Source organism: Chelonia mydas, chromosome 1 (assembly GCF_015237465.2).
Source record: "Chelonia mydas isolate rCheMyd1 chromosome 1, rCheMyd1.pri.v2, whole genome shotgun sequence".
Taxonomy (NCBI): Eukaryota; Metazoa; Chordata; order Testudines; family Cheloniidae; genus Chelonia; species Chelonia mydas.
Window position 1 is genome coordinate 151,163,238 of NC_057849.1, and position 26,078 is coordinate 151,189,315.

The window sequence follows — 26,078 nt, forward strand, 5'->3', positions numbered from 1 at the left end:
CAGCAGTTTTCAGACAGTGGGTTGGACTGAAAAGGAAATGCTTCAAACAGAAACATCTAGTCTTTGAGGTGGAACGTGCTTACAGTTTTCATAGGTAAGTTTAATTGTTAATTCCTTATTTTTTTCATCTGTACATACAAAAAAATCAGAATTAGACTGTGGGTTAATGACTTCAATAGTTACTCTGGATTTACTTTAACAGCAGAATTTAGCTCAGTTTCTTTAAAAATCCATATATTATTAACAAGATGCTATATGGGAACAGTTACATAAAAGTTAGTTTCATTTGAGAGTTACCAGGGCTGTAAGGGGTTTTGCACAGCATCATTTTTAAACAAGCCTTTTGAAACTTTTTGTTTTTCTGACATCGTATATCTAGCTTTCCTGTATCTTCCTTTTGTAGCTTTGCATGTTTATACAAAATCTTCTCCACACTGTGGCTAATAACTCTTTTTTATAACAGTTTTAAAATACAAATATTTTATTTTATAATTTTGGTATCTGTATAAAGTTTTTCCATGAATTTATAAATTAAATAAAATCTCATTAGGGATCTAGTTCATTAACAAGTAAGATATGCATGAAGGAGAATATAGCTATCTCCAACTCTTTCCGCTTCCCTCCACACTAGCAAGCTGAAACACCAGTTTAAATGGCAGAAAGCCATGCTGTCACTGTTGAGTACTTTAACACTGCTCATAAGCATTAGATTCCTTATTTATAGCCGGTAAACACAAAATAAAAACTAAATTAAACTGGCCAAAATTTAAACTTGTGGAATGATTGCTGAAAAATCTGATCAAGTTTGAAAATATTTTATAATCAGACCAGAACGAACGTGATAGCTATAGCTGCCACGACCAGGGCTCAGAACAGAGGGGTGAAGAATACTGGAAGTTTTTTCTTTCACCGCAAACTAAATCTATGTGGCCAGCATTTTAGTGTCATATTACATCTCCAGTACTTATTTGCGTGGAGACAAGGGAGTGCTACTCTGCATTTCCGCAATCAAAATACTACTTTACATGTATTTAGCATCTTTCATTTGACAATATTAAAATGCTCTAGAAACAGACTATTGTCATGTTATAATTCAGGACATTGAGGTATGGAGAGATTGAAGTACTAGTCCACAATCATGAATTACTGTCAGAATTTGGATGAAAATCCAGGTTTTCTGAGTCTGAGTCTCTATGCGCTGTGTTATTGGACTCAGGATTTATGATCTAAGACCTTGGATATTTAATGTTATACTACTTTTGTAGTATCCCTGGATCCGTATAAAAATGTAATGTCAACTCAAAAAGAAACTGCAATTCCACTATCTTGCTGTGTCAAGATGATAATTTCCAGGAGGCTAACTGCTGGGTATAAATATTCAAGAGTCTGAGGGAAGGAAAAGAAATTGTTAGCAAAATTATGAGATTAGTAAATATGACAGCCATTAAATACAGATTACAGAAAAAAATAACTCCTGCAATTGTTTTTCAGCTCAGGGAGCATTGTTTCAAGAAAAACTGGGATTAATGAAAAATTCAACATGTCTTCTTCAACCATCATTGGCTTCTACAGTAGCTCTGCCAATCATCTATTCTTTCCTATTTACTACAGGTGGTTTTGGAAATATTCTCTCTGGGTGGATATTTTCAAAGCACATATCTACAAAACGAACACAGAACATCTACCTGACAAATCTTGTTATTGCAAATTTATTTGTATCTATTATGATGCCTTTTCTCGCTGCCTACTTTGCAGATGGCTATCAGTGGGAGTATGATTCTGTGCTATGTAAAATAGTAAACTACTTTGGAACTCTGGTTATGCAATCTAGTATGTATGTCAGCATTACAATTTTATGTTGGACTGCTGTAAGTCAGTATGCAACACTGATGAAAAATAATGAACACACACAATATTCTCCATCAGTTAATGAAAACTTCTTCTATAAATGTCTACTGGAAAAGTTTCGGCAGCCAAAATTTGCTAAATACTTGTGCATCAGTATATGGATCATTGTACTGAGCATAACTGTACCAGTTATAGTGTATGATTTTCATGTACAGCCTGATCATGAACAAGTTGACAGATGTTACCACTGGAAGGCGGAATATGGCGAACGCACTTCAAAGACCACAGTTCTTATTGCTACTGCATGGTTTTTTTTATTTTTTATAACAGTATTATTCTTATACTATTCCCTTGTCAATCACCTGAGTAAAATACAGAAAAATACTTGCATTGGAAAGAAACATCTAATTTACAATACAGTCAAAAGAAACATTTTTGTCATCCTGCTTATATTCACTGTCTGCTTTCTTCCATATCATATTTTCAGGCCAGTTTTTTATGCACTGCTTCCTAGTGAAGACTGCCAGATGATGAACTATTTAGTGGAAGCAAAAAACTTTCTTACTTGTCTTGCAGCTGCCAAAAGTAGTTTAGACCCTATTGTAAATCTTTTATTAGATAAAACATTTAAGAAGAGACTGTACAATCGCTTTAGAAAATCTGATCACAAGCATACAGCTAATATTGAAGAGACTACACAAATGTGAAGAAGGAATAAGTAAAAATCTTAACTGGACATACTTTAGGACAAAAACCTTTTTGCCAGACATAGCTACCTACAACAGAAGAATTCTTTCCATCCACAATGAAAATGAAATTTACAGATAAAAGATGAATTTATAGAATTAAAAAAAAACTGCTTATGAACATTAGACCTGTTTATTCGTGTTTGTAACTTTGCTGTTGCTTGATGAACCTTTATACCTCTTACAATGAACTCTGCACTATCATTTAGCTTACACAAAATGAAAAAGGGATTACATTTTATGTTTGAACTATACACATTGATTAATTCCAATTTGGAGAAACCAAAGATAAGGTAAGTGAAGACAGCAGACAATAGATCAAAAGGTAATAACTTGGTTCTACTGTATTGTCACATAAATATGCCAAGGTTTCAGACACTGGTCTCCCTTAGTTAAATTACAAGGACAAAAATTACACAAAAACCCCCCAAACTAGACACCCACCTACTGTTACATAAATAATTAATAATGAATGTTATCAGTCTCACTTCAAAAGCTGGTCTTACCACACAGATTAATCTAAAATATTTAATTTATACAAGAACGATCATAACCAAAGAGATGATTTATATAAATATATAACAAGACTGCATAAATATATGTACAATATTCGGACATACCCTAATGTATACAAAAACTAAGCTTAAGCAAAATAGAGAACAGTAAAGTGCACACACAGTGTACCTGAACTCAAATACTATCTCACAGATAATCCTCCACTAATCAATCTGCCACTACAGGTCTCCTTCTGTCCAGTCTTAAATTAGGTAAATGGTGTGGTTTAATTAGGATGACACTGACTCTTCATCAAGGCTCATCATTTAAGGATGGACAAAATAAAGGCATTTAACAATGTGACTGAACAATACAATTAATGGATAATCAACTGGTAATCACAGATTACACTTCTAGCTGGAACACAGCTTGCCTATGAGGTTTCTCACTGCAGAAGTTTGAGGATCATGGAGAAAAACTAATGATATTAAGTAGCAATTTTAAAGAAATGTTAAACAGAGGATCTTTAGATTTGTGGTTGAAATTAAAAGTTTTTTTCCCCCTGCACTTCTTCCACCATACTAATTCACTGTAGGCAACACAAACCCACTGTAAAATACAAAAACAGAGCATCTAACATGTTCAGCATTAACTGAATATATTCATTGTTACTGTGTAAAATGAAGAGTAGCCACTTTTAACTGCAAATACAATATCATCTCTTTCAAAAAGAATATCCATGTAATGGACACTCTAGAAATGCAACATTTGCTGTCAGTTCAGATAACCTGCAGAAAAAAAGTCCAGGTTTGAAATCCTGGTTAAACTGAAATCAATGGCAAAATTCCCATTGGCTTCCACGGCGTCAGGATTTCATTCAAGGGGCACCAGCACACAATTTAAGTGAAAAAGTTATGCAAATTTAAAATAATTAAATCAACAATGCCCAAAATGACACACAGAATGAAAATTGTTTCATGACTTTGACATGTTCTTAAACGTGGTTATTTTGCAAAAAGGGACTATTGTTAGGTTTGCTCAAGATAGTGAGCATATTTACATATTTACCAGAGAGAAGAATTTCTTCAGAGACCTTTATAATCATCACCACCACTCCCATAACTGCATTGGTGACTGGGGCACCATCACTGATAAACAACCAATCGTCTCCACTCCTGATGATTGTGTGTCAGTGCTTGAGTCTCCGCAAAGTCCATTCCTGTCCACTCTTATGTTGTCAATCCATCTCTTCTGTGTACCTCTTCTTCTCTTCCCCTATACTATCTCTTGAAGAATGATCTTGGATAGGCCAGATGATCTTGTTACATGACCGTACCACTTCAGCTTGTGATTCTTCAAGGTCGTCAGGAGGTCTTCATATGACCCAGTGCATTGGGCGACAATGTTGCGGACCTCTTCATAGGTGACGTGATCGAAGTAGAAGATACCCAGAATTTTATGAAAGTATCTCATCTCTACTACCTGTATTTTCCGTTCAAGTTGTGCCGTAAGGGAACTTTTCCATAAGTTCTGCCATAATTCTGACAAGAACTGTGCAAACAACAGCAACAGCGGCAAAGCTAAAGCCAATTTGGACGAATAATAGCAGCTCTCTGGAAATCAAACTGAAACTGCTGCATGCACTGGTCATCTCCATTTTTCTGTGTGCGCGCGCGAGACATGGACCCTGACAGCAGAACCTTTATAATAGTGGCGTACAAACCAGAAAAATATCAAGCTAGATTTCAAGTCCCAAGATCCCAGACTCAGATTGCAGGCCTGGCAGTACAAAAAATCCACAACATATTCATTACTCTTTAAATATGTGGTTTAAAAAAAATTACACACACATGCCCTTCCTCTTTTCCCTCCAACATCTGCTGTCCCTTTCCCTTTGAGTTCCTGCTCACCATCAACCACCCAGTATTGCTTCCCTTGAAAACAGTCTTTATTGCTAATATGACTACAAAATGCAGTTAAGCTCTTAAAATAGAACATGAAAAAATATACTGTGAGATTTCATGTTTGCTGTAATGGCTTCCAGATCTAGCTTGTGTACACACACACACACACACAGGGGTGGGCGGGGGGGAGGGAGAGGAGAAGGAGCAGTGTTTTAATACACCAAAAATTAAAGAAAACATTTGTGCACTTTTTAGAACAAGGGGAATATAGTGAAAACAGTACACAGAATGTATATATTGTCTTGTAAATAAGAAATGGCACTACTTGATCTGTTTGGATATTAATTCTAATCTTGATTACTGCTTGCATTTTTAACTGTAAACCATTAAAAGCTTTTGTATTAAGACAAGCAATTAACATTCTCTATTTCTTAAAGAGGTTAAAAATCAGATAGTTTAAGAACAAATTTGCTTAGATATTACAATCAGTACCTTAGATTTTAAAAATACTTTGTTTTAATAATTTAAATATTAAATTACACAATACTTTTTTTTTATTATTTATACTATATGTTCACTTTTGCATTTCTCTCATTCTGGAAAATGAAAATATAGCAGTCTGTCATTTTCTTATATGTAGTGTTGGTTCCACGGTAGTAGAGAGACAAGGTGGGTGAAGTTGTATCTTTTATTGGACCAACTTCACTGGTGAGACACACAAGCTTTGAAGCTTACACAGAGCTCTTCTTCTGATCCTTTGCGGATGAGGACTGAGAGGCCCAGGATACACACCGTAACACACTTAAAACTGTCTTCATCACACAAGGACCCTCCACAGAGAAGCAGACAGCATCATGGAACAAGCCACCCAAATATCCTGAGAGAACCCGGTTCAATATAGAAAAGAAAACGCGCAACCACACACCCCTAGTTGCTACCTACCCCCCCATCCTGGAACACATCTGGGGGTATCATTAAACAATTACAAACCATACTCAATGGGGACCACATCCTGAAAGAAGTCTTTCCTGACCCCCTTTTTCTGGCTTTCAAACACCCACAGCCTCAGCAAACTCATCACCAGAAGCAAGCTCCACACACACCAAGACCGACCAAGTCAAAGCTGCACCAGACACAGATGCAAAACCTGCAGACATATCTCCTCTGCTACAATGATCAATCCCCCCCTGACCAATGCCTTCCCCCCCACAACACACCTTTCAAGATCCGTGGGTCTTACACTTGCCTATCAATGTGGTTTATCTCATTCACTGCACTAAATGCCCCATCAACATGGGTGAAACCAGATAATCACTATGCTCGCGAGTGAACTCACACAGAAAAATGATACAACACAAAAACACCATACCACTCGTGACTGAACACTTTTCACAAAACAATCACTCCATATCTAGAGAGACAAGGTGGATGAGTTAGTATCTTTTATTGGACTACCTTCTGGATTTAGACTGAGTTCGTCTTCTAAAAGATATTACTTCACCCACCTTGTCTCTCTAAAATCCTAAGACCAACACTGCATACCACTCCATATCTGACCCATCAGTCTTCACTCTCAAAGGAAACCTACACAACACCTTCAAAAGACACTAAAAATCATGGTCTTAAGAAAGATACACATTTATGGTTTATTACAACAATCTGTAACCCACTAGCCTCCCTTTTTTCTCCTATGACTGGAGAGGTGTTAACGGGCCACTTCACCTTGAATGGTCTCTTAGAATATAAATTAGCCACTTATTCTAAACCATCTGTTCCATCCTATATTTAGTTGTGATAATTGGAGTACCTGAAGAAGAGATCTGTGTAGCTTGAAAGCTTGTCTCTTCCACCAACATAAACTGGTCCAATAAAAAAAATATTACCTCACCAACCATGTTTCTGCAATATAATGGAATTTTTTATATCTATATATATATTTAAATGCAGTAGGTCCCTCCTGTAGAAAATGTTATTAGAATAGTATATCTGCTGGAAATGGACTTCTTTTGTTACAGGGTCAGGTACTGAAGGTTACTGGTTGGTGTGGTAGATCATACAACTCAAGACTTCTCTATTTGTTTATCACACCAGTCTCAATTGTGTGTGAGGAGAGGGACCAAAGGATGGAAGAAGGAATTGGGAAGGGGAAGTGGCAGGTCATGTGATTTCACAGTAGGGGGTCTATGTACTTCAAAGAACTCATCCTTTGAGAGAGGAAATGGTGTCTGAATTTCAAATGACAGAAGTCAAACAAAACTGCAGATACACAAAGCTGGTTCATGCATGCACCTTACTACCCACAACATATTCGTGTCCTAACATCACTCAGAATGAGCCTGCTCTGAGGAGGAATCAGGGTTGTGCAACATAGGACTCTGGCCACATTCACTGCAGAAGTTAGAAGGTGTGCAGTAAATGAGGCAAGGGATTGCAGGATGAGAAAAGATGGTCTCATAGTTAAGGCAGTTGAAAGTTTCTCTGGAGAAATAGATTCTATCCCTGCCTCTGCCACAATGCCTGCGTGATCCTGGGCAAGTCACTTAAACTTTTCAGAGGTAGTCTGTCTTCCTCATTTTATGGGTGCCCAACTTGAGACCATGGGGCTGTACGCTCACTGCGGCAACTGAAATCACTGGGAGGCTGTACTTTGAACATATAGAGTGCTATAAAATGGTAAGTACTCACAAAATGTTAGGTCCCAACTATCTAAAATCAGGTACCCAAAGTTAGCGGACACTTTTGACAATTTTGGCCTTAATCTCTATGCCTCTGCTGCCCATCTGCAAAATGGTAGAGTAATACCCCTTCCCTTCACAGGGGTTTTGTGAAAATAAATTAGTCAGTCTTTATGAAGATATTACAGAAAAGCACACGAGGAAATTATTAATTCTGTCTTCAGAGCAGGGTTTAAATAATGTACAGCGAATAAGGTCTACGACACTGAACTATGGGAACAATACAAAATACTGAGTGGCTGTTTATTCAGTGAGCTTCATCCAACTTGTGCACTGAATGAGGCAGGGGGCCTATGGAAAAAAATATTACATAATCATGTAATTAAATACTGCATCACCAAGCAAATGCACAAGGAGGCCAAACTGCAGTTGCATGAGGAATTTTAATTCTGGCATTTTCTACCTTTTGAGTGCTAGTCTCTGCAACTTTAACATTCTTTTAACACAGTTTCTGTGTAATTTAATATATATCTCTATCTATACACACACACACACACACTTAGTGGATAAATTACATTCTTGATCTGGAAATCTAATAATCTTTGGGGGGAAAAAAGTCTCACATAGTAGCTGGTACCAGAACCACTCATCCCCAGATAAACCAAAAAGGTTCCTTTGAAGTCAGAATATTGGAAGGAGTCCGACTTGAGAGTGCTGGGATAGGATTATCAGGAATTTAGAAGGAAAGATCTTATTAAAGAGCAAAAATGAATAATAACTCTGAGCAGGTCACAAGTTCACTTGTGCTGAAAAGGATAAGGCTTCTCCAGACCTTCTGCACAGATACAAATAAACTAGCATTACTGATACAGACAGGTCATTCAGTTATAAACAAAATTAATAGTAAAAGATACTTTAATTTTCCTCTCTTCTTACCAAGAGTAAGAATTCAAGAGGAAACAAATTATCACACTACATGTTATAAATAAAAATGAATAGGCAAAATAAAAGTGAAGATGCAGGAGGAGTGTAATGGATTATTCATGGTGAAATATGGCTGGTATATCAGTTAGCTTGGACTAACATTTTAGCAGAATCACCATCACTTGTCAAAGTACTGATGCCCTGTTATTTCAAAATACATGTACATGCAGAAGTCTAACTGTTTTCTTACAAACTTCACACTATTTTTCCTGAACACGACAAATATTCTGTAAAGTAGCAGTAAATCACATATTCTCCTTTTGATTTTTATGTTCATCTTTTTAGTTCAGGGCTGTAATTTTAAATTAAAATTTTGACAAACGATTAGAACATATTAAAAACAATTATTTGCTGGATTAAATACTTTCCCCTAGTAATTTACTTTATAATGCTCACTGTAGAGACTAAGAGAACAGTCTTTTATAATAGAAATTTCCAAGAGAACCACCACCCCATTGAAATCCACAAGTACTGTTTCTTTGTGCCTTTTCTCAAAATCGTTCCCTGTGAAGCTCAGCAATTTGTTTGTTCTTTTGTTTTACGTCAGTCAAAAAAACAGGAGTAAAATCAAATCCTCTACAGCAAAATTATTAGTATCTCAGATATATTATGCCAGTGTCCACTGAGAGAACATAACAAAATCTTGTCTTTGAGAAGCGTCAAAATCAAGCCCCTTATATGTTCAGCTTGTTTCAACTCTGGTGATCAGTGAAACATCTAACTGCCTCCAAAGTACAGGAAACAAAAGTGAAATCTGCTAAAGGTAATTATTTTTAAACTAAAGAAAGATTTTTCTTAAGTATACTGTACATATATTTACAGTGACCTCTATACTAGATTTAGACACCAAAAAAGCATCAGGACTTGTTGAACATAAAAAAAGTCTGGTTCTCTCATCTTAAAATACTGTCCTGACAAATTTAACACAAAAAACAATACTTCCATCTGCATACAATAATCCATTGCCTCAAATATGGGCTTTTGGAGGTGCCATGTAACAGTATAATATGTAGCTGTATTTTTTGGAAAAAACATTTTCTGTTCCATCAGTTTCAGAGCTACTGAGATGCATCTTTTGCTATCTGAAGAAGGCAGGAGCCTACATATTGTGGATTATACTTTAGCAGATTTATCTGTTTCACTGGCCACTCTTTGAATTTTTGCACAGCTTAAACAGCCACAAACCTTCTCAACTCTGGGTTACATTCAATTTGTTTTCATTACCAAAATCAAAACTCTGTATAAAGGCCAAATTCCTCTGACAAAACATCAATTGTTTGATGGTTTGGGTGTCACCCAAGACACTCAGATAATCTAACCGTACACTATTTTATTCAACATACATGCATGCCCCACATGCACCAGCCCCACCCCCCACACTCTATGTACCACATTAAGTCTGAGCATTTAATTGCAAAACAAACAAAAATCTGGAAATTTACTCTTAAGGTTCTTGCTATGACCTTAATCCATTCTTATGTTTGAACTATTAAAAAATATTTTCATTACATACTTTTACACAATATGCAGCAATACAAAATGCTATATGTTTATATCTTAGTTTGAGAAAAATATATATATGTTAAACAAATCAACAGTTAACTTACATGTTTTACTGCAGAAACATTTTAAAATTCAGTTGAACAGCTTGTGCAAAAACAGATTTTATATGTGTCTCTAACATTAAAGAAATACAGCTCTTTGTAGATTATGCCTATATGAATGGCATATATCAACGTGATTATACAATACTTAAGCAATAGCTCATTTTTCCCCCGAGGCCATGTCTACACCACAAAATTAGTCAACTTAATTTATGTTGGCATTCAGCCACTGCAGTATTTACATCGCTTGTGCATGTCTACACTTTGCTCCTCGTGTTGGTGGTGCGCATCCTCACCACAAGCGCCTGTATCAATTGTACTGTCAGTATGGGGCATTGTGGGACAGCTCCTGAAAGCCTGTAACAGTCGACATATACAATGCAGCGTCTACACTGACCTATCTACTTCGACCTTTACTCTGTGGGTATGTCTACACTACGAAATTAGGTTGAATCTATAGAAGTCGGTTTTTTAGAAAGCGATTTTCTACAGTTGATTGTATATGTCCCCACACTAATGCACTAAGCGCATTAAGTTGGCAGAATGTGTGCACAGTACAGAGGCTAGCGTCGACTTTCGGAGCGTTGTACTGTGGGTAGCTATCCCACAGTTCCCGCAGTCTCCGCTGCCCATTGGAATTCTGGGTTAAGCTCCCAATGCCTGATGGGGAAAAACATTGTCACGGGTGGTTTTGGGTACATGTCGTTAGTCGCACCTCCTGGCCGTGAAAGCAATGGCGGACAATCGTTTCGCGCCTTTTTTCCGTGCGGACACCATACTGCTTTCAGCAGATGGAGCAGTAGGACTGCTAACCGTCTTCATCCACCACTTCCGCTGCCACTCTGCTCTCTTGCTCTCCTGATGCTATGAATCCATCTCACAGGTCCTCTATATGACCATCGTCATCCTCCGCTTCCGCTGGCACTCTGCTCTCCTGCTCATCTTGCAGGGCCGCTCCTGCTGCAACTCTGCTCGGCTGCTCTTGTCTCGCCATACCACGGCAAGCATGCAGCCCACTCAGCTGTTGTGTCCTCGCAGCAGACGGTGCAGTAGGACTGCTAACTGTCGTCGTCGTCATCCACCGCTTCTGCTGGCACTCTGCTCTCCTGCTGGTCTTGCAGGGCCGCTCCTGCTGCAACTCTGCTCGGCTGCTCATCTCACCATACCACAGTGAGCGTGCAGCAGTTCAGCTGTTGTGTCCTGGCAGCAAACAGTGCAATAGGTCTGCAAAACTGGTCATCCAACCACCGCTTCCGCTGCAACTCTGCTCTCCTGCAGACACCATACCACGGCAAGCATGGAGCCTGCTCAGATCACTGCAGCAGTTATGAGCATTATAAACACCTTGCGCATTATAGTGCAGTATATGCAGAACCAGAACCTGCAAAAGCAGGCGAGGATGCGATGACAGCACGGTGACGAGAGTGATGAGGACACGGACACAGACTTCTCTCAAAGCACAGGCCCCGGCAATTTAGCTATCCTGGTGGCAATGGGGCAGGCTCGTGCCGTGGAACGCAGATTCTGGGCTCGGGAAACAAGCACAGAGTGGTGGGACCACATAGTGTTGCAGGTCTGGGATGATTCCCAGTGGCTGCGAAACTTTTGCATGCGTAAGGGCACTTTCATGGAACTTTGTGATTTGCTTTCCCCTGCCCTGAAGCGCAAGAATACCAAGATGAGAGTAGCCCTCACAGTTCACAAGCGAGTGGCAATAGTCCCGTGGAAGCTTGCAATGCCAGACAGTTACCGGTCACTCGGGAATCAATTTGTAGTGGGCAAATCTACTGTGGGGGCTGCTGTGATCCAAGTAGCCAGCACAAACATTGACCTGCTGCTATCAAGGGTAGTGACTCTGGGAAATGTGCAGGTCATAGTGGATGGCTTTGCTGCAGTGGGATTCCTTAACTGTGGTGGGGCCATAGATGGAACGCATATTCCTATCTTGGGACCGGCCCACCTTGGCAGCCAGTACACAAACTGAAAGGGGTACTTTTCAGTGGTGCTGCAAGCACTGGTGGATCACAAGGGACATTTCACCAAAATCAACATGGGATGGCTGGGAAAGGTACATGATGCTCGCGCATCAGAAAAGCTTTGAAAACCAGTTTCATGACTGGCCAGGCTACAGTGTGAAAGTTCTGTTTCTCCTTGATGAAAACCCACCCCCTTGGTTCACCCTACTTCCCTGTAAGCCAACTGACCTCCCCTCTCCCCTTTGATCACCGCTTGCAGAGGCAATAAAGCCATTGTTGTTTCAAATTCATGCATTCTTTATTAATTCGTCACACAAATGGGGGGATAACAGCCAAGGTAGCCCAGGAGGGGTAGGGGAGGATGGAAGCACCAGGTTGGGTGGTAGAGGAGGGGAGGATGGAAGGACAAGGCCACACTGCACTTCTAAACTTATTGAAAGCCAGCTTTCTGTTGCTTGGGCAGTCCTCTGGGGTGGAATGGTTGGGTGCCCAGAGGCCCCACCACCGCATTCTTGGGTGGCTGGGGGAGGAGGCTATGGAACTTGGGGAGGAGGGCGGTTGGTTACACAGGGGCTGTAGCGGCGGTCTGTGCTCCAGCTGCCTTTCCTGCACCTCAAACATACGCAGGAGCATATCAGTTTGATCCTCCAGTAGCCTCAGCATTGCATCCTGCCTCTCTCATCATGCTGCCGCCTCCTGTCCTCGCGGTCATTTTGTGCTTTCCTGGACTCTTACATTGTCTCCCTCCACGCATTCTGCTGGGCTCTTTCAGAGTGGGAGGCCTGCATGAGCCCAGAGAACATTTCATTGTGAGTGCGTTTTTTTCGGCTTCTAATCTTTGATAGCCTCTGGGACAGAGATGATATATGGACGGTTGAAACATTTGCAGCTGCGGGAGGGAAAAAAAGGGAGATTGGTCTTTAAAAAGAGACATTTTAGAGAACAATGGGTAGTCTCTTTCACGGTGACCCAAGCTGTTAACATTACATTTTGCCTCTTATATCAAGGGCCTGCCAGTATGGTGTGAGAGATCACACACGCAGGGCCGGCGGGCAACAGAATTCGGCTTGCAGGCAGACATAGTAAGCCACAGTCTTTTGGCTTCTTTAACCTTCATAACATGTGGGAATGGTTTCCAACAGCAGCACCCTCATTTCACATACCAAGCACCCATTGGGTTGGCCTTTTAAAACAGGGTGGCCATTTAAAAGGAGGGGCTGCAGTTTTCGGGTTAACGTGCCGCACAAACCCAACTAATGGCCCCCCCCCCCCCCACATCCAATTCTCTGGGATAATCGCTTTACCCCTCCCCCCCCACCGCGTCGCTAACAGCAGGGATGATTTCTGTTCAGCCACGGGCAAACAGCCCAGCAGGAACGGCCACCTCTGAATAAAATTCCCCTATTTCAACCAGGTGACCATGAATGATATCACTCTCCTGAGGATAACACAGAGGGATAAAGAGTGGATGTTGCTTGAATGCCAGCAAACACCGCGACCATACACTGCCATGCTTTGTTATGCAATGATTCCAGAATACGTGTTCCTGGCCTGCCATAGTAATGTGCCCTATCATGGAGGACGGAATAAGGCTGCCCTCCCCAGAAACCTTTTGCAAAGGCTTTGGGAGTACATGCAGGGGAGCTTCATTGAGATGTCCCTGGAGGATTTCCGCTCCATCCCTAGACACATTAACAGACTTTTCCAGTAGTTGTACTGGCCGCGAATGCATCCCAAGTCTTCAGGGCAAATTAATCATTAAACACACTTGCTTTTAAACCATGTATTATATTTACAAAAGGTACACTCACCAGAGGTCCCTTCTCCGCCTTCTAGGTCTGGGAGCCCACCTTCAGTGGGTTGGAGGGTACTAGATCCAGGGTGAAAAACAGTTCCTGGCTGTCAGGGAAAACAGTTTCTCCGCTTGCTCGCTGTGCTTCCACCTCCTCCTCCTCAACTTCCTTGTCCCCAAAATCCGCATCCATGTTGCGTGACAGTCCATCGACAGAGTCCACGCACAGGGCTGGGGTAGCTGTAGGGGCACCCCCTAAAATGGCATGCAGCTCATCATAGAAGCGGCATGTCTGGGGCTCTGACCCGGAGCAGCCGTTTGCCTCTCTGGTTCTTTGGTAGGCTTCCCTGAGCTCCTTAAGGTTCATGCGGTACTGCTGCGGGTCCCTGTTACAGCCTCTGTCCTTCATGCCCTTGGAAATTTTTTCCAATATTTTGGCATTTCGTCTTTTCGAGCTGAGTTCTGATAGCACAGATTCGTCTCCCCATAGAGCGATCAGATCCAGTACCTACCATTTGGTCCGTGCTGGAGCTCTTTTGCGATTCTGGGTCTGCATGGTCACCTGTGCTGATCAGCTCACCACACTGGCCAAACAGGAAATGAAATTCAAAAGTTCACGGGGCTTTTCTTGTCTACCTGGCCAGTGCATCTGAGTTGAGAGTGCTGTCCAGAGCGGTCACAATGGAGCACTCTGGGATAGGTCCCGGAGACCAATACTGTCGAATTGTGTCCACACTACCCCAAATTGGACCCAGCAAGGTCGATTTCAGTGCTAATCCACTCGTCGGGGAGGCGTACAGAAACTGGTTTTAAGAGCCCTTAAAGTCGGAAAAAATGGCTTCTTAGTGTGGACGGGTGCAGGGCTAAACCGATCTAATGCTGCTAAATCTGACCTAAAGTCGTAGTGTAGACCAGGGCTTAGACACTCGTGAAGGTGGAGTTAAGTCAGCATAGCGGGTCAGTTACATCAGAGGGAGAAAAATTTAAATGTAGACACTTCCATAGTTAGGTCGACGTAAGCTGCACTGCGCTGACTTAACTCAGTAGCATAGACGAGACCTGAGATGAATCTCTATTTCTCTTCAATAACTGCTTGAAAACTTTCAGATTTAAAAGACATATTAGCAGCTTGCATCCTGTTTTCATCAAGTTTCACAAGCTTTTCCACCTATTCAGATATGACTCAATAGAACTGTCAAGACTTCATGATAAATTTATCTCAGACACTCAAATATGTAACTCCAAAATCTTCAAGGTCACAAAAATATAGTACTCGAAACGTGCAGTTTTTGTTACTGCATATGTCATCCTTTTAACTGCCTTAAGTATTGAACATGAGAGAGAGTTCTTCTATAACTTACAGCATGTCTACACTTATGTGGATTGATTTAGCAGGTCTAGTGAAGACCCGCTAAATCGACCGCTGATCGCTCTCCCATCTACTCTGGTACTCCACCGGAACGAGAAGCATAAGGTAAGTCAATGGGAAAGTTTCTCCTGTCGACCCAGTGTGGTGTAGACACCGCAATAAGTCAACCTAAGCTACATTGACTCCAGCTACATTATTCATGTAACTAGTGTTGCGTAACTAAGGTCGACTTAACCCCGTAGTGTAGACCTGCCCTTAGTAATATAAGTACTATTTTCAATATTATAAATCCCAACATTGTTAATGAGAAACACAAGACTGTGGAGGCAGACAAAGGAATAGTTATTTATTTTTTAAAATTAGCTATATCTCTGACAGTTATGAATTGCAGAAGAGTCGCCCTGGTACTTCTTGCTTTTAGAGGAAGATTCCAGATTTATTTCAATTATTGAGAACATAGTGAAATCATTTTGGTGGCTTGCACCCAACCCTATTGCTAAATCTTGGGGTAAGCCTTAGTGCCTAGCATCTGGGACCTATGCTCAATTGCTTTGTAGACTTCATTGTGAAACATCTGGTAGTCTCAGATGCTGTCAGTGGATGGATTTCCTCCCATCATCCTTCCTGGGAAACCCATCAAAAAAAGGCAATATGTATGGGGAACAAAAACATGTGTACTGTGCAGAGACATAATAGCAGCTGAGTGCTTTATGCATATGTTTTAACAGCTTCTTTATACTTTAAATGCCTGAAGCCTCCAGTGACTGATTCATGCTCAAGGTGATACCCCAGCACATACTCTCTTGATGTTATCTGCATTTGGTGATATCCCCTCACTGCATGAAATGAGGAAGACAGCCACAGCCTATTTTTTGAGGACCCACTCTTACCTCCTGGAATAGGGGATGTGGCTGGAGGCAGGAGGGATGCATTGAGGTTGGGGTGCGGCACATAGCACTGCAGAGATTCTGGGTAGCACTCTTGCTTATAGGAAGCTGGAAACAAGCTGCCATAATTTAAACACGCTTGGGGGGTAAGTTATGGTAGGGGCACTTCAGCCCCCAGAACAGGCCAGAATCAGGAAGGTACAAAAGTGTCTTGAAGCTACTTTAGCCCTATACTCCCTCTGGGCCACAAGTTCACTGCTGCATCTATTAGAGGCATAACCCAGAATCTCACCTGGGATGCATAAGAGGCTTTGTAACTGTTAGGCCCTGTCTACACTAGAAAGCTGTATTGCTTTAACTATATCAATATAGTTAAATTGGTGCCAGTGGATACAGTGATATCATGGGAGTAGTTTGGTGGGTCAAGGAGGCATTGCCCCCCCCAAACAGAAGTGAGGCACGAGGGGTGCATGCGGGGCATGTGACTGCCCTTCCCCGATTTCTGTGAGCGCTGAGCTGCTCTGCTCGTCCCGCTGCGGGCTCTGCCCTTCCACGCTGTGCCTCCTGCCAGCATGTTTCTGGCTCGCTCGGCCCCTCTCCCCAACAGCCAGGGCCGGGTGGGGAGCAGAGAGGGAAGGACAGAGCTGCTTCTTCTGTCGAGGGTGGCCACTCCGGGTCACTGCCTCTGTAACTGGATGCCGCCTCCCACCAGGTCCTAGTATCCATTGTCATTGCCTTCTATGGGTATCCTTCATGGCCACCATCCTGTTTCCTGTAGAATGGTGAGTGCCTGGGGGGGGAAGGGGGTGGGGTGGAGAAAGAGAAAGTGGGGAAGGGAGATGGGCAGGGGGAAGAGAAGAGGATAGGGGAATGGGGCTAGGGCAGGGACAGTGGAGAGAAAAAGCGGGGTGGTGGGGAGAAGCGGGATCCCAGGATGCAATCTCCCCTTGGCAGCAGCAGCAGCCCCAGCAGGAAGATGGCCACAGCAGCACCTGAAGGCACCAGTAAGGCAGCATCACTGCAACAGCTGGTGCCGGAGTGGCCGCAACTCCCGGACTCAGGTTGCCACAGCGGACAGCTGCAGTTTGGGCTCTCCCATTAAGCTGGCCCGTGCCCTCCCCCAGCACCGGCAGCCCAGGTACATTCCAGGCAGGGGAAGAGAACAAGTGAGCAAGGGGAACTGGCTTTGGTGAGCATGCATGCTGCCTGCCCCCTGAAATATAGCAGTCAAATTACGCCTATGGTAAAAAGGCACTTTATATCAGCACAGTTATTTTCACACAGGAATAGGGAATAACTATACTGGTATAACTGCATCCACTCTAGGGCTTGTAACAGTATGCCTATATAAGGTGTTATTTTTTAAATCATACCCCTACCCAACAGTTATACCAGTATAACTTTCAAGTGTACAACAGGTTTTACTGAGTGAGTTGTAATCCAATACCTGCAAACTTTAAAAGGTGCGAAGTGGATAGAGCACTGGTAATCCTACATTATTTAATATTTTATTTACCAAAAATCACATGCGCTTCATTCCACTTTATAGACAACATTTACTCAGTCTAGTCAGGTAAAATGGACATTGGTCATTTAGACTGCTAGCTTCCTTTAAAAACATTATCTGTATAGTGACACCTAGAGCTCTATCCTGAGGTATTGCAGTTAACTGAGAACTCAGTATGCAAAATCAGTTTAAATTATTTATTCCAGTTAATTACACCTGTCTATGGTGAACTTTATTGGAAACTGCATTGCCTAGTCACTCAGTTTATTTGATCATTCTGCAGTTCTTTACTCTCCTCCATAGATTTTACTAATTAGATAATTGTGCGTTGCTAACAAATCTTGCCACTTAACTTTATTTTATAAATGGAAAAGATGGTGAACAGGTAACACACTGCATATGTTAGTAACAATCTTAGGAACACCTCACTTTTAACTACTCCGCATTGAAAAGAGTGGTTCATTTATTTTTATTTTCTTAGATGTTTTAAATCTATGACAGGATTCTACCCCTGAACATGAAATTACTATATTTCCACAATAGCTTCTTGAAGAACTTTTGGGTAAAGTGTAAATTACATTCCCTGGCAGATGGGAACGTTAGAAATGTTCAACCAGCCATGCAATCTGATTGATATACTGTAACACACAGGACCAGATTCAATAAAAACACTGCTTGATTTTGATATTTTTAAAGCTAGATGACATGGAAAATGGTTATTTTACTGAATCTGGCCCTCAGTGCTTCATAATTTTTTATGTCAAGATTTCTCCCCTGAATACTAAAAACTAACAGTTCTGTCATGGAAACAAAGAGAGCAGATCACTGTACTTGGGACACTTAAAGGTGAGGTTAATGTTATACACAATGGCTAGTCTTTCTTTTCTTTATTGACTTTAACCACCACCACCACACATATATATGAATGACTTATTCTGGCTTTAAAAGGATATCACCAGAGTCCCAGGAATTTCACAATTCTGTGGCAGAGATGCCACCTCTTGCCCTTTCCTTTTATGTGGAATATAAGCTTTTTTGTTTCTAGATAACTGAAAACATGAATGGAGTCAGTGAAAACTGATCCAGTGTTGTTTTTGTGAGTCTGCATATCATATAAAAGTAGCTATGAGAGGTCTGAACAGCCCCATTCATTTCAATTAGTTTTTTTATAAAACTCTGAAACCAAACAGATACTATTTAGTTGTCAGCTATTTCAGTGTCCAGCATTTTAGCAAAGGGATCCAGTTAACAGGCTTATCCCACAATTCCAAAGAGCCTCCCAACCTAGGCCACTGAACAAATTACAGTGACACAGCTGTGGTGCTGAGCTATACTAGCATAATCTTGTAGTAGTGTAGATTCAGTTTACAGCACTGGAAGGGGTTTTTTCCAATGCTGCAGGAGCTCCATGTCCCCAACTGACGGAAGCATTCTTCCGTCCACCTAGCTGCGTCATTGGACTGGAAGGGATCTTGAGAGGTCTTCTAGTCCAGTCCCCTGCACTCATGGCAGGACTAAGTATTATAATAAACTCTATGTTCTAATCCTTTGAAGATGAATCCTTCAGAAAAAACAGGTGTTCCACATGGGGATCCTTCAATAAGAAACAAACAGGTTTGGATGATATCCCTTCACATTTTCTCATTATTTCTTCTCCTTATCCTCCCTTTCCCCTCCTTCACTCCTCAGTTCTCCTCACCAGTACAGAAAGAGGGTGTTAATGAAGTGAAACAGTCAAACATGTCTTACCTAAGAATTTTTTGTATAACTTACCACCACCACACCAAACCATGCTCAATATCTGAAGAGCTATGTAGTTCTACATAGATGCAGCTATTTTTTTTTCTGTGATGACTCTCAAAGTTGCTTGCCTTAACAGTTTGTATGTTACATAAAGGGTAAACAAGTATACAGTTCCTGAATTGATGTGTTTTATCTACATAGGTTTGGAAAGAAGTTTCTGTCAGGAAGCAGAATGTGATGGCTTACAGTTCTATGTTCACATCAAAGTGCTTGAACTGCCCATTGTCTCAGTATGGATGGAAACAACCTATTAGGGAAGACTGGTGGAAATATCCATCTTAAAAATGAAATTCGCAAAAAAGGTCTCCTGTTAAAAATTTCTCACTAACACAACTGGTTATGTGAATAGCAACCAATAAGTTATTATTTACCATTAATGACCAGTCTTTTATCAGAATCAGGGCCCTCCTTGACTAGGCAACAGGAACTGACCAAAACTCACTCCAGAAGATTAGATTAATGAACATGGAAAACACGGAATTTTGATTATATACATAAATTGTTTTTAAAAATCAAAAATTCTGCTTTTCCAAATAATGTGTGCACATGTAAAGGATCTATTGACAATTGGGGAAATGTTTAGAAGAGTATTTTAAATTAGTTGGCTAGCTTAAAAAAAAGGTAATATAACAGACATTTCATTTAAGCACGAACATCTCTGGAGATTTAGTTTTTGCTGAACACAGTCACAAAGATGAAGTAATTAAATCTTCTACCAATTTCAGTTTAATTTATACAATTTAGTAAATCTCAAATTTTCTTTAACAAAATTCACAAGCAGAAATTATATGAATATTCAGTACTCGGAAGTCATATAATGACTTTCAAATTAAATTACAGTCACATACATATTTAACATGTGAATAAAGAATTATTAAATATTTTTATGCTGACAATAGATTTTCCTTAAAGTATTAACGTTGCTAGCACCAATTATGTTTCTCCTGCATACAAACACCCATTTTACCCTAAATTACAGAGAGCTTTCAAAGTAGGCAGGATATGTTTATTGTGGAAATGAGAAAAGACTTACCTTCACATCCCTGTGAATTATGTTATTATCATGACAGTAACGTAGAGCTTCCAGTATCTGTCTCATGTAATGACTGTAAAAACAAAATATGTCTAAGACAATAGAACAAACTTATGCAAAAATACTATATAAATATGGTGCACTCAGTTTTAAGCCTCCCACCTACAAAACTATCATTACAAAACTTACCTTTAAAGCCCTCAATTATAAATATGCCAAGTGTTAGAGTGGGAATTATGTATTCATAAGAATGAATAATAAAAATACATCGTGAACACAAATGTTTCTAATTTCAAAATTTGAGGTGTACTCTGACCATTAATAAATACCTTTTTGGGAAAAAACCCACCCACACAGTTAAAAATGTAATTTATAATAAAATAGGCTTACGCTAACAAAATAGAGTACAATATTATTACTATTAAAGTTCACTTTCCTTTTTCCGAATATTCAATTATTTCTACTCATCCAAAAAAGAAACAGAATCACTGGTATAGGAATGAACACACTGCATAGCAATACATGCAAATCACAAATACACAAAGAAAAGATCAAAATATTGTGTAAAACGTTAACAGTTAAGGTACAGAGGAAAACTGAAAATCAACTAGTTAAGTAAAGGATCATTCAGCCAGCTACAACAATTACACTGTGAAATACTTTTGTGAAGACAATACATGTACACATGAATTTGCCAAATCCATGAATACATTTAATAGGCATTACATTTGCTTATTTTACATTTAGTATACACTAAATTATAACCTCAAGCAGGATTCATTTCAGACTGTGGGACTGTATTTTAGACTTGTAATCCTGACTCAATGTCACTTTTTTTTTTATTCCTATGGAACAGTAATGAATGCTAATAATAGGGGACAGGAATTCTGCAAAAACTTTTATTAAATTCTACAGAATGTCCCTTCCTCAATTCTGCAGATCTCTTTGGAAAATGTGCCCTAGGGTGACCAGATGTCCCAGTTTTATAGGAACAGTCCAGATATTTGGGGCTTTTTCTTACATAGGTGCCTATTACCCTCCACCACCTGTCCTGATTTTTCTTACTTACTATCTGGTCACCCTAATGTGCCCTGATCTGGGCGTCAGGAGACCTGGATTCATTCTGAGCTCTCCCACTGGCTCACTGGAATGACTGAGGGCAAATAATAATCTCTCAAATTTTCAAATACATTAAGTTAATTTTTGAATCTCCACTTTGATACCCACAAGGTGCTAAGCACTCACAAATTCAACTGATGTCAGTAGGGGCCGTAGGTTGTCAGCATACCTCAGTTTGGGAACCCCAAAATGAAGGAACCCTTCTTTAAATTTTGGCCTGAAACTCTCAACAACTTGGTTTCCCCATCTGTGAAATAAATATTTTTATATTTATTCACCTTTATAATGTGCTTTCAGATCTATCAATGAACAATACTATATAACTCTATATAAGCAATGAAAATTATACTGAATTGTATAGTGAATTATTAGTATTTTTAGAAAGTTTTAACTAAGTGATCATTTTGCTTCAGACAGTTGTTTCTAACTAATCCCCTCCCTTTCCATCTCAAAAGCTTTTATACCTGATTCTAGATTTTATGGTCCTAGATTTTCACTCTACCTCTCCCTTCACTCAATTGCTTTGCAACATGATTCTGCAGAATGCCCGTTAAAATTAATCTAACCACAATGGACACAGCGTGCTAGCTTGATTTTCTACCAGAATCGTCAATAGTAAAAGTCAAATTGATAAACTACTTGGCAGCATTCTGAGGTAAAAATTCAAGTTCACAAAATACATTAACTAAACTCTATCACTAGAGACAACATAGAGCCTACAAGGGAAGTCGTATTAGTGCATGATGAAACAATGAAAAGTGTGTTGTGCTTCTTTTCCCCACTTCGCACAACTCAGATAAAGTCAAAACAGAGGCCTTCACACCACTACCTAACCGGGGCAAATTTTTTCGCCGGAGAGCCACATCTGGGTATGGAAATTGTAAGGCGGGCCATAAATGCTCACGAAATTGAGGTTGGGGTGCGGGAGGGGATGAGGGCTCTGGCTAGGGCTGTGGGCTCTGGGGTAGGGGCCAGAAATGAGGAGTTCAGGGTGTGGGAGGGGGCTCCGGGCTGGGGTGCAGGGGTGAGGTGGGGTGAGGGCTGCGGATGAAGGGTCTGGGGGTAGGAGGGTGCTCCGGGCTGGGACCGAGGGGTTTGGGAGGAGGGGGATCAGGGCTGTGGCAGGGACACCGGGGGCAGGGTGGGGCTCTGGCTGGGGCTGTGGGGGGTCTGGGGATGAGGGGTTTGGGGTGCAGGAGGGTGCTCCGGGCTGGGACTGAGGATTTCGGAGGGTAGGAGGGGGATCAAGGCTGGGGCAGGGGGTTGGCTTAGGGGTGCAGGCTCAGGGTGGTGCTTACCTCAAGCAACTCCGGGAAGCAGCAGCATGTCCCCCCCTGGCTCCTACACGGAGGCACTGCCAAGAGGTTCTTCTGTGTGCTTCCCCGTCCACAGGCGTAGCTCCTGCAGCTCCCATTGGCAGCAGTTCCCGGCCAACAGGAGCTGCAAGGGTGGTGCTAGTGTGCAGAGTGGAGGCCCCTGGCTGCCCCTATGCATAGGAGTCTAAAGAGGGACATGCCACTGCTTCTGGGAGCCACGCGGAGCGGCCCCCCAACCCTGCCCCCCAGCTGGAGCTCTGCAGCAGGGCAAGCCCCTGACTCTGCTCCCCAGTGGGAGCTTGACGGCCATATTAAAACGGCTGGCGAGCAGGATGCGGCCCACAGGCTGTAGTTGCCCACCCCTGACCTAACTGGTCTTAGGATAAAAAAAGCAGCTGATCATCAGACTTGACAGAGTTTGTGGATTAACTAATGTTTTCAAAGAACTGGGTAAATCTTGGCTTGAAGTTGCCATCTTTTGGGACCGAAAACATTTGAATTTATTTTGAAAGAGTTTCAAATGTTATGATTTAAGTTAATGAAAATCCTTTCAAGGATACAGAATAGCAAGCTCCAGGCACAATAACTGCACAATAACAGAGTTGTGATCTAAACTTGGCCTGGACTCCATTGAGGAACCCATATTCATTGCTGCACCATCTAAATTCAGCCTGGATCTGAGCTTTTCACCCTTGAGATCCCAAAGCTGAACTTCTTCAGTTGTTTTCATTTCCTTTGTAATGCCAAGTTTATACCAGCAAAAGAATACAAAGGCTTTCTATCATGTACAAATCTGATATGCACTGATTTGCTCAGCTACAGACTTGTCTGTGGATCATCAGCACCACAAGCAATAAATCTGCTACCTGATTTTTGGAAGTGATGAGCCCACTTAAATCCCAATGAAGTCAGCGGAGACTACAAATGTTCAGCTCCTTTGAAGATCAGGCTACTAGCTTTTAGTAGTTCACTCCTAGGACATTTCCCTAAGACACTTGGTTGCAACTGCCTCTCAAGTCTTTCATTCCATAGGCGTTAACAGCTTTGATACTCTGCTACGGTTGCCAGGTGACTGGTTTTCAACCAGAATCCCCGGTCGAAAAGGTACCCTGGCGACTCCAGTCAGCACCGCCGACTGGGCTGTTAAAAGTCCGGTCAGCGGTGCTGCGGGCTAAGGCGAGCTAGTCCCTATCTGTCCTGGTACCACGCTGTGCCCCAGAAATGGCCAGCAGGTCCAACTGCTAGGCGGGGAGCCACAGGGCTCCATGAGCTGCCCCCACCCCGAGCACCGGCTCCGCACTCCCATTGGCCGGGAACCGTGGCCAATGGGAGCTGGGGGGGCAGTGCCTGCGGGAGAGAGCAGCACACCTAGACTCCTGGCACCCCCACCCAGGAGCCGGACCTGATGGCCGCTTCCAGTGTGCTGCACGGAGCCAGGATAGGGAGGGAGCCTGCCTTAGCCCCACTGAACCGCTGACTGGGAGCCACCCGAGGTAAGCCTGTGCCCCAATCCCCTGCCCCAGCCTTGTGCCCCCTCCTGCACCCCAAACCCCTCATCCCCAGCCCCACCCCAAAGCCCGCAGTCCCAGCCGGAGCCCTCACCCCCTCCAACTCCCTGCCCCAGCCTGGAGCCTCCTCCAGCACCCTGAACCCCTCATTTCTGGCCCCATCCTGGAGCCTGGACCCGCAGTTAAGAGCCCTCACCCCCTCCCGCACCCCAACCTCCTGCCCCAGCCCAGTGAAAGCGAGTGAGGGTGGGAGAGAGCGAGCCACCCAGGGAGGGAGAATGTAGTGAGCAGGGCGAGAGTATTTGGTTTCGTGTAATTAGAAAGTTGGCAACCCTATCTGCAATTTATCTTAATCTTGTGTTTCTAAGTTAGAAACTGAATTAAGTAACTGTATGAAAAGTGCTAAACAAGTGAAGAAACTTTTGGATCTTCCACTGTATTTGAGAGAGCAATATAGTAATAGGATCTTCTTGTAGCAAAGTGACAAATTATCAGCTTCCATGCAGTTCTTATGAGCAGAGACGCCACGTACACTGAGGTAATAAATCTAAAATCTACACCCACTTAGCAAGGAACTGTTTTTATTTAAAAGTTTCTCACACTTCTTTGCAAATTGCACATGGTATTTGTCTCAAGCAGGAGAAATGTATCACATACTTATTTCACTGGAGTCTATACTCAGTGACAAAGTTAGGCAAGCACCCAAGTAACGACAAATATTTTGAACGTTAGTCTCTGAAATTGAGTCAATTTAAAATTTAGGGTTGGATAGTTAAAACTGTAAAATAAGCTAAGTAAGCTATTGTTTGATTGCATGACCATCACAACACAGAATATGCACTACTGCCAGAATCAATTTTACATAAAATTTTGTAAGTCAAAAGTATTATGATAGAAATGAGGTTATATTAAAATGACTTAGTTGACAGCCTTCCTACAAAATAGAGGAAGGGACAGTCACAGCCTCAAGAAGTCTACATTAAGAAGTAAACAATACCTTTTATTTATAGACATCCAATGGATGACCACAGGATTCATCACAAGTTCTGATCTTGGTTCCACAAATTCTGTGATTATCCCACCTGTTTAGCACTTTGACCTCCCACAGAACCCAATATATCATGCACATTTAAAGGGCATATTAATGAAAAGACACCACATTATAAAATAATATCTTCTAGGGAAACAACAAGTCTTTCCAATACTTGTCAATCAATTCACTTTATAACAACATGGTGGGGATTTAGAGCCACTTTTTGGCAGCCCTTATGTTCACGTCAACACATATGCAGTTCTCCAAAGGACAGTCTTCCAAAGCAGCAACAGCAAATAATTCACTGAGAAGTGTCATATTACACAAGTACATAAAAGGTTGTTACAAGGAGGAGGGAGAAAAATTGTTGTTATTAACCTCTGATAGGACAAGAAGCAATGGGCCTAAATTGCAGCAAGGGAGGTTTAGGAAGTTTTTCATAATGTCCAACCTAACTGTCAAGGTGGTTAAGCACTGGA

The 26,078-nt window shown here is 41.5% G+C and overlaps 2 protein-coding genes across 16 annotated transcripts in view; one reads left to right on the forward strand and one right to left on the reverse strand.

Annotated features, from left to right (window-relative positions):
- The window catches only part of CASK (calcium/calmodulin dependent serine protein kinase), a 420,858-nt gene that overhangs the window by 194,759 nt on the left and 200,021 nt on the right, over window positions 1-26,078 (reverse strand). For all 15 annotated transcript variants that reach the window (XM_037902700.2, XM_037902680.2, XM_037902719.2 and 12 more), the window contains one exon: window positions 20,624-20,696. In XM_037902700.2, the coding sequence (XP_037758628.1) occupies window positions 20,624-20,696 (73 nt within the window). The remainder of the gene's footprint in view (window positions 1-20,623; window positions 20,697-26,078) is intronic.
- On the forward strand, window positions 21-5,928 carry GPR82 (G protein-coupled receptor 82). Its single transcript, XM_007064460.4, has 2 exons — window positions 21-94; window positions 1,492-5,928. Exon 2 carries the CDS (start codon window positions 1,527-1,529, stop codon window positions 2,553-2,555), a length of 1,029 nt encoding a protein of 342 aa, XP_007064522.1. The 5' UTR covers window positions 21-94; window positions 1,492-1,526; the 3' UTR covers window positions 2,556-5,928.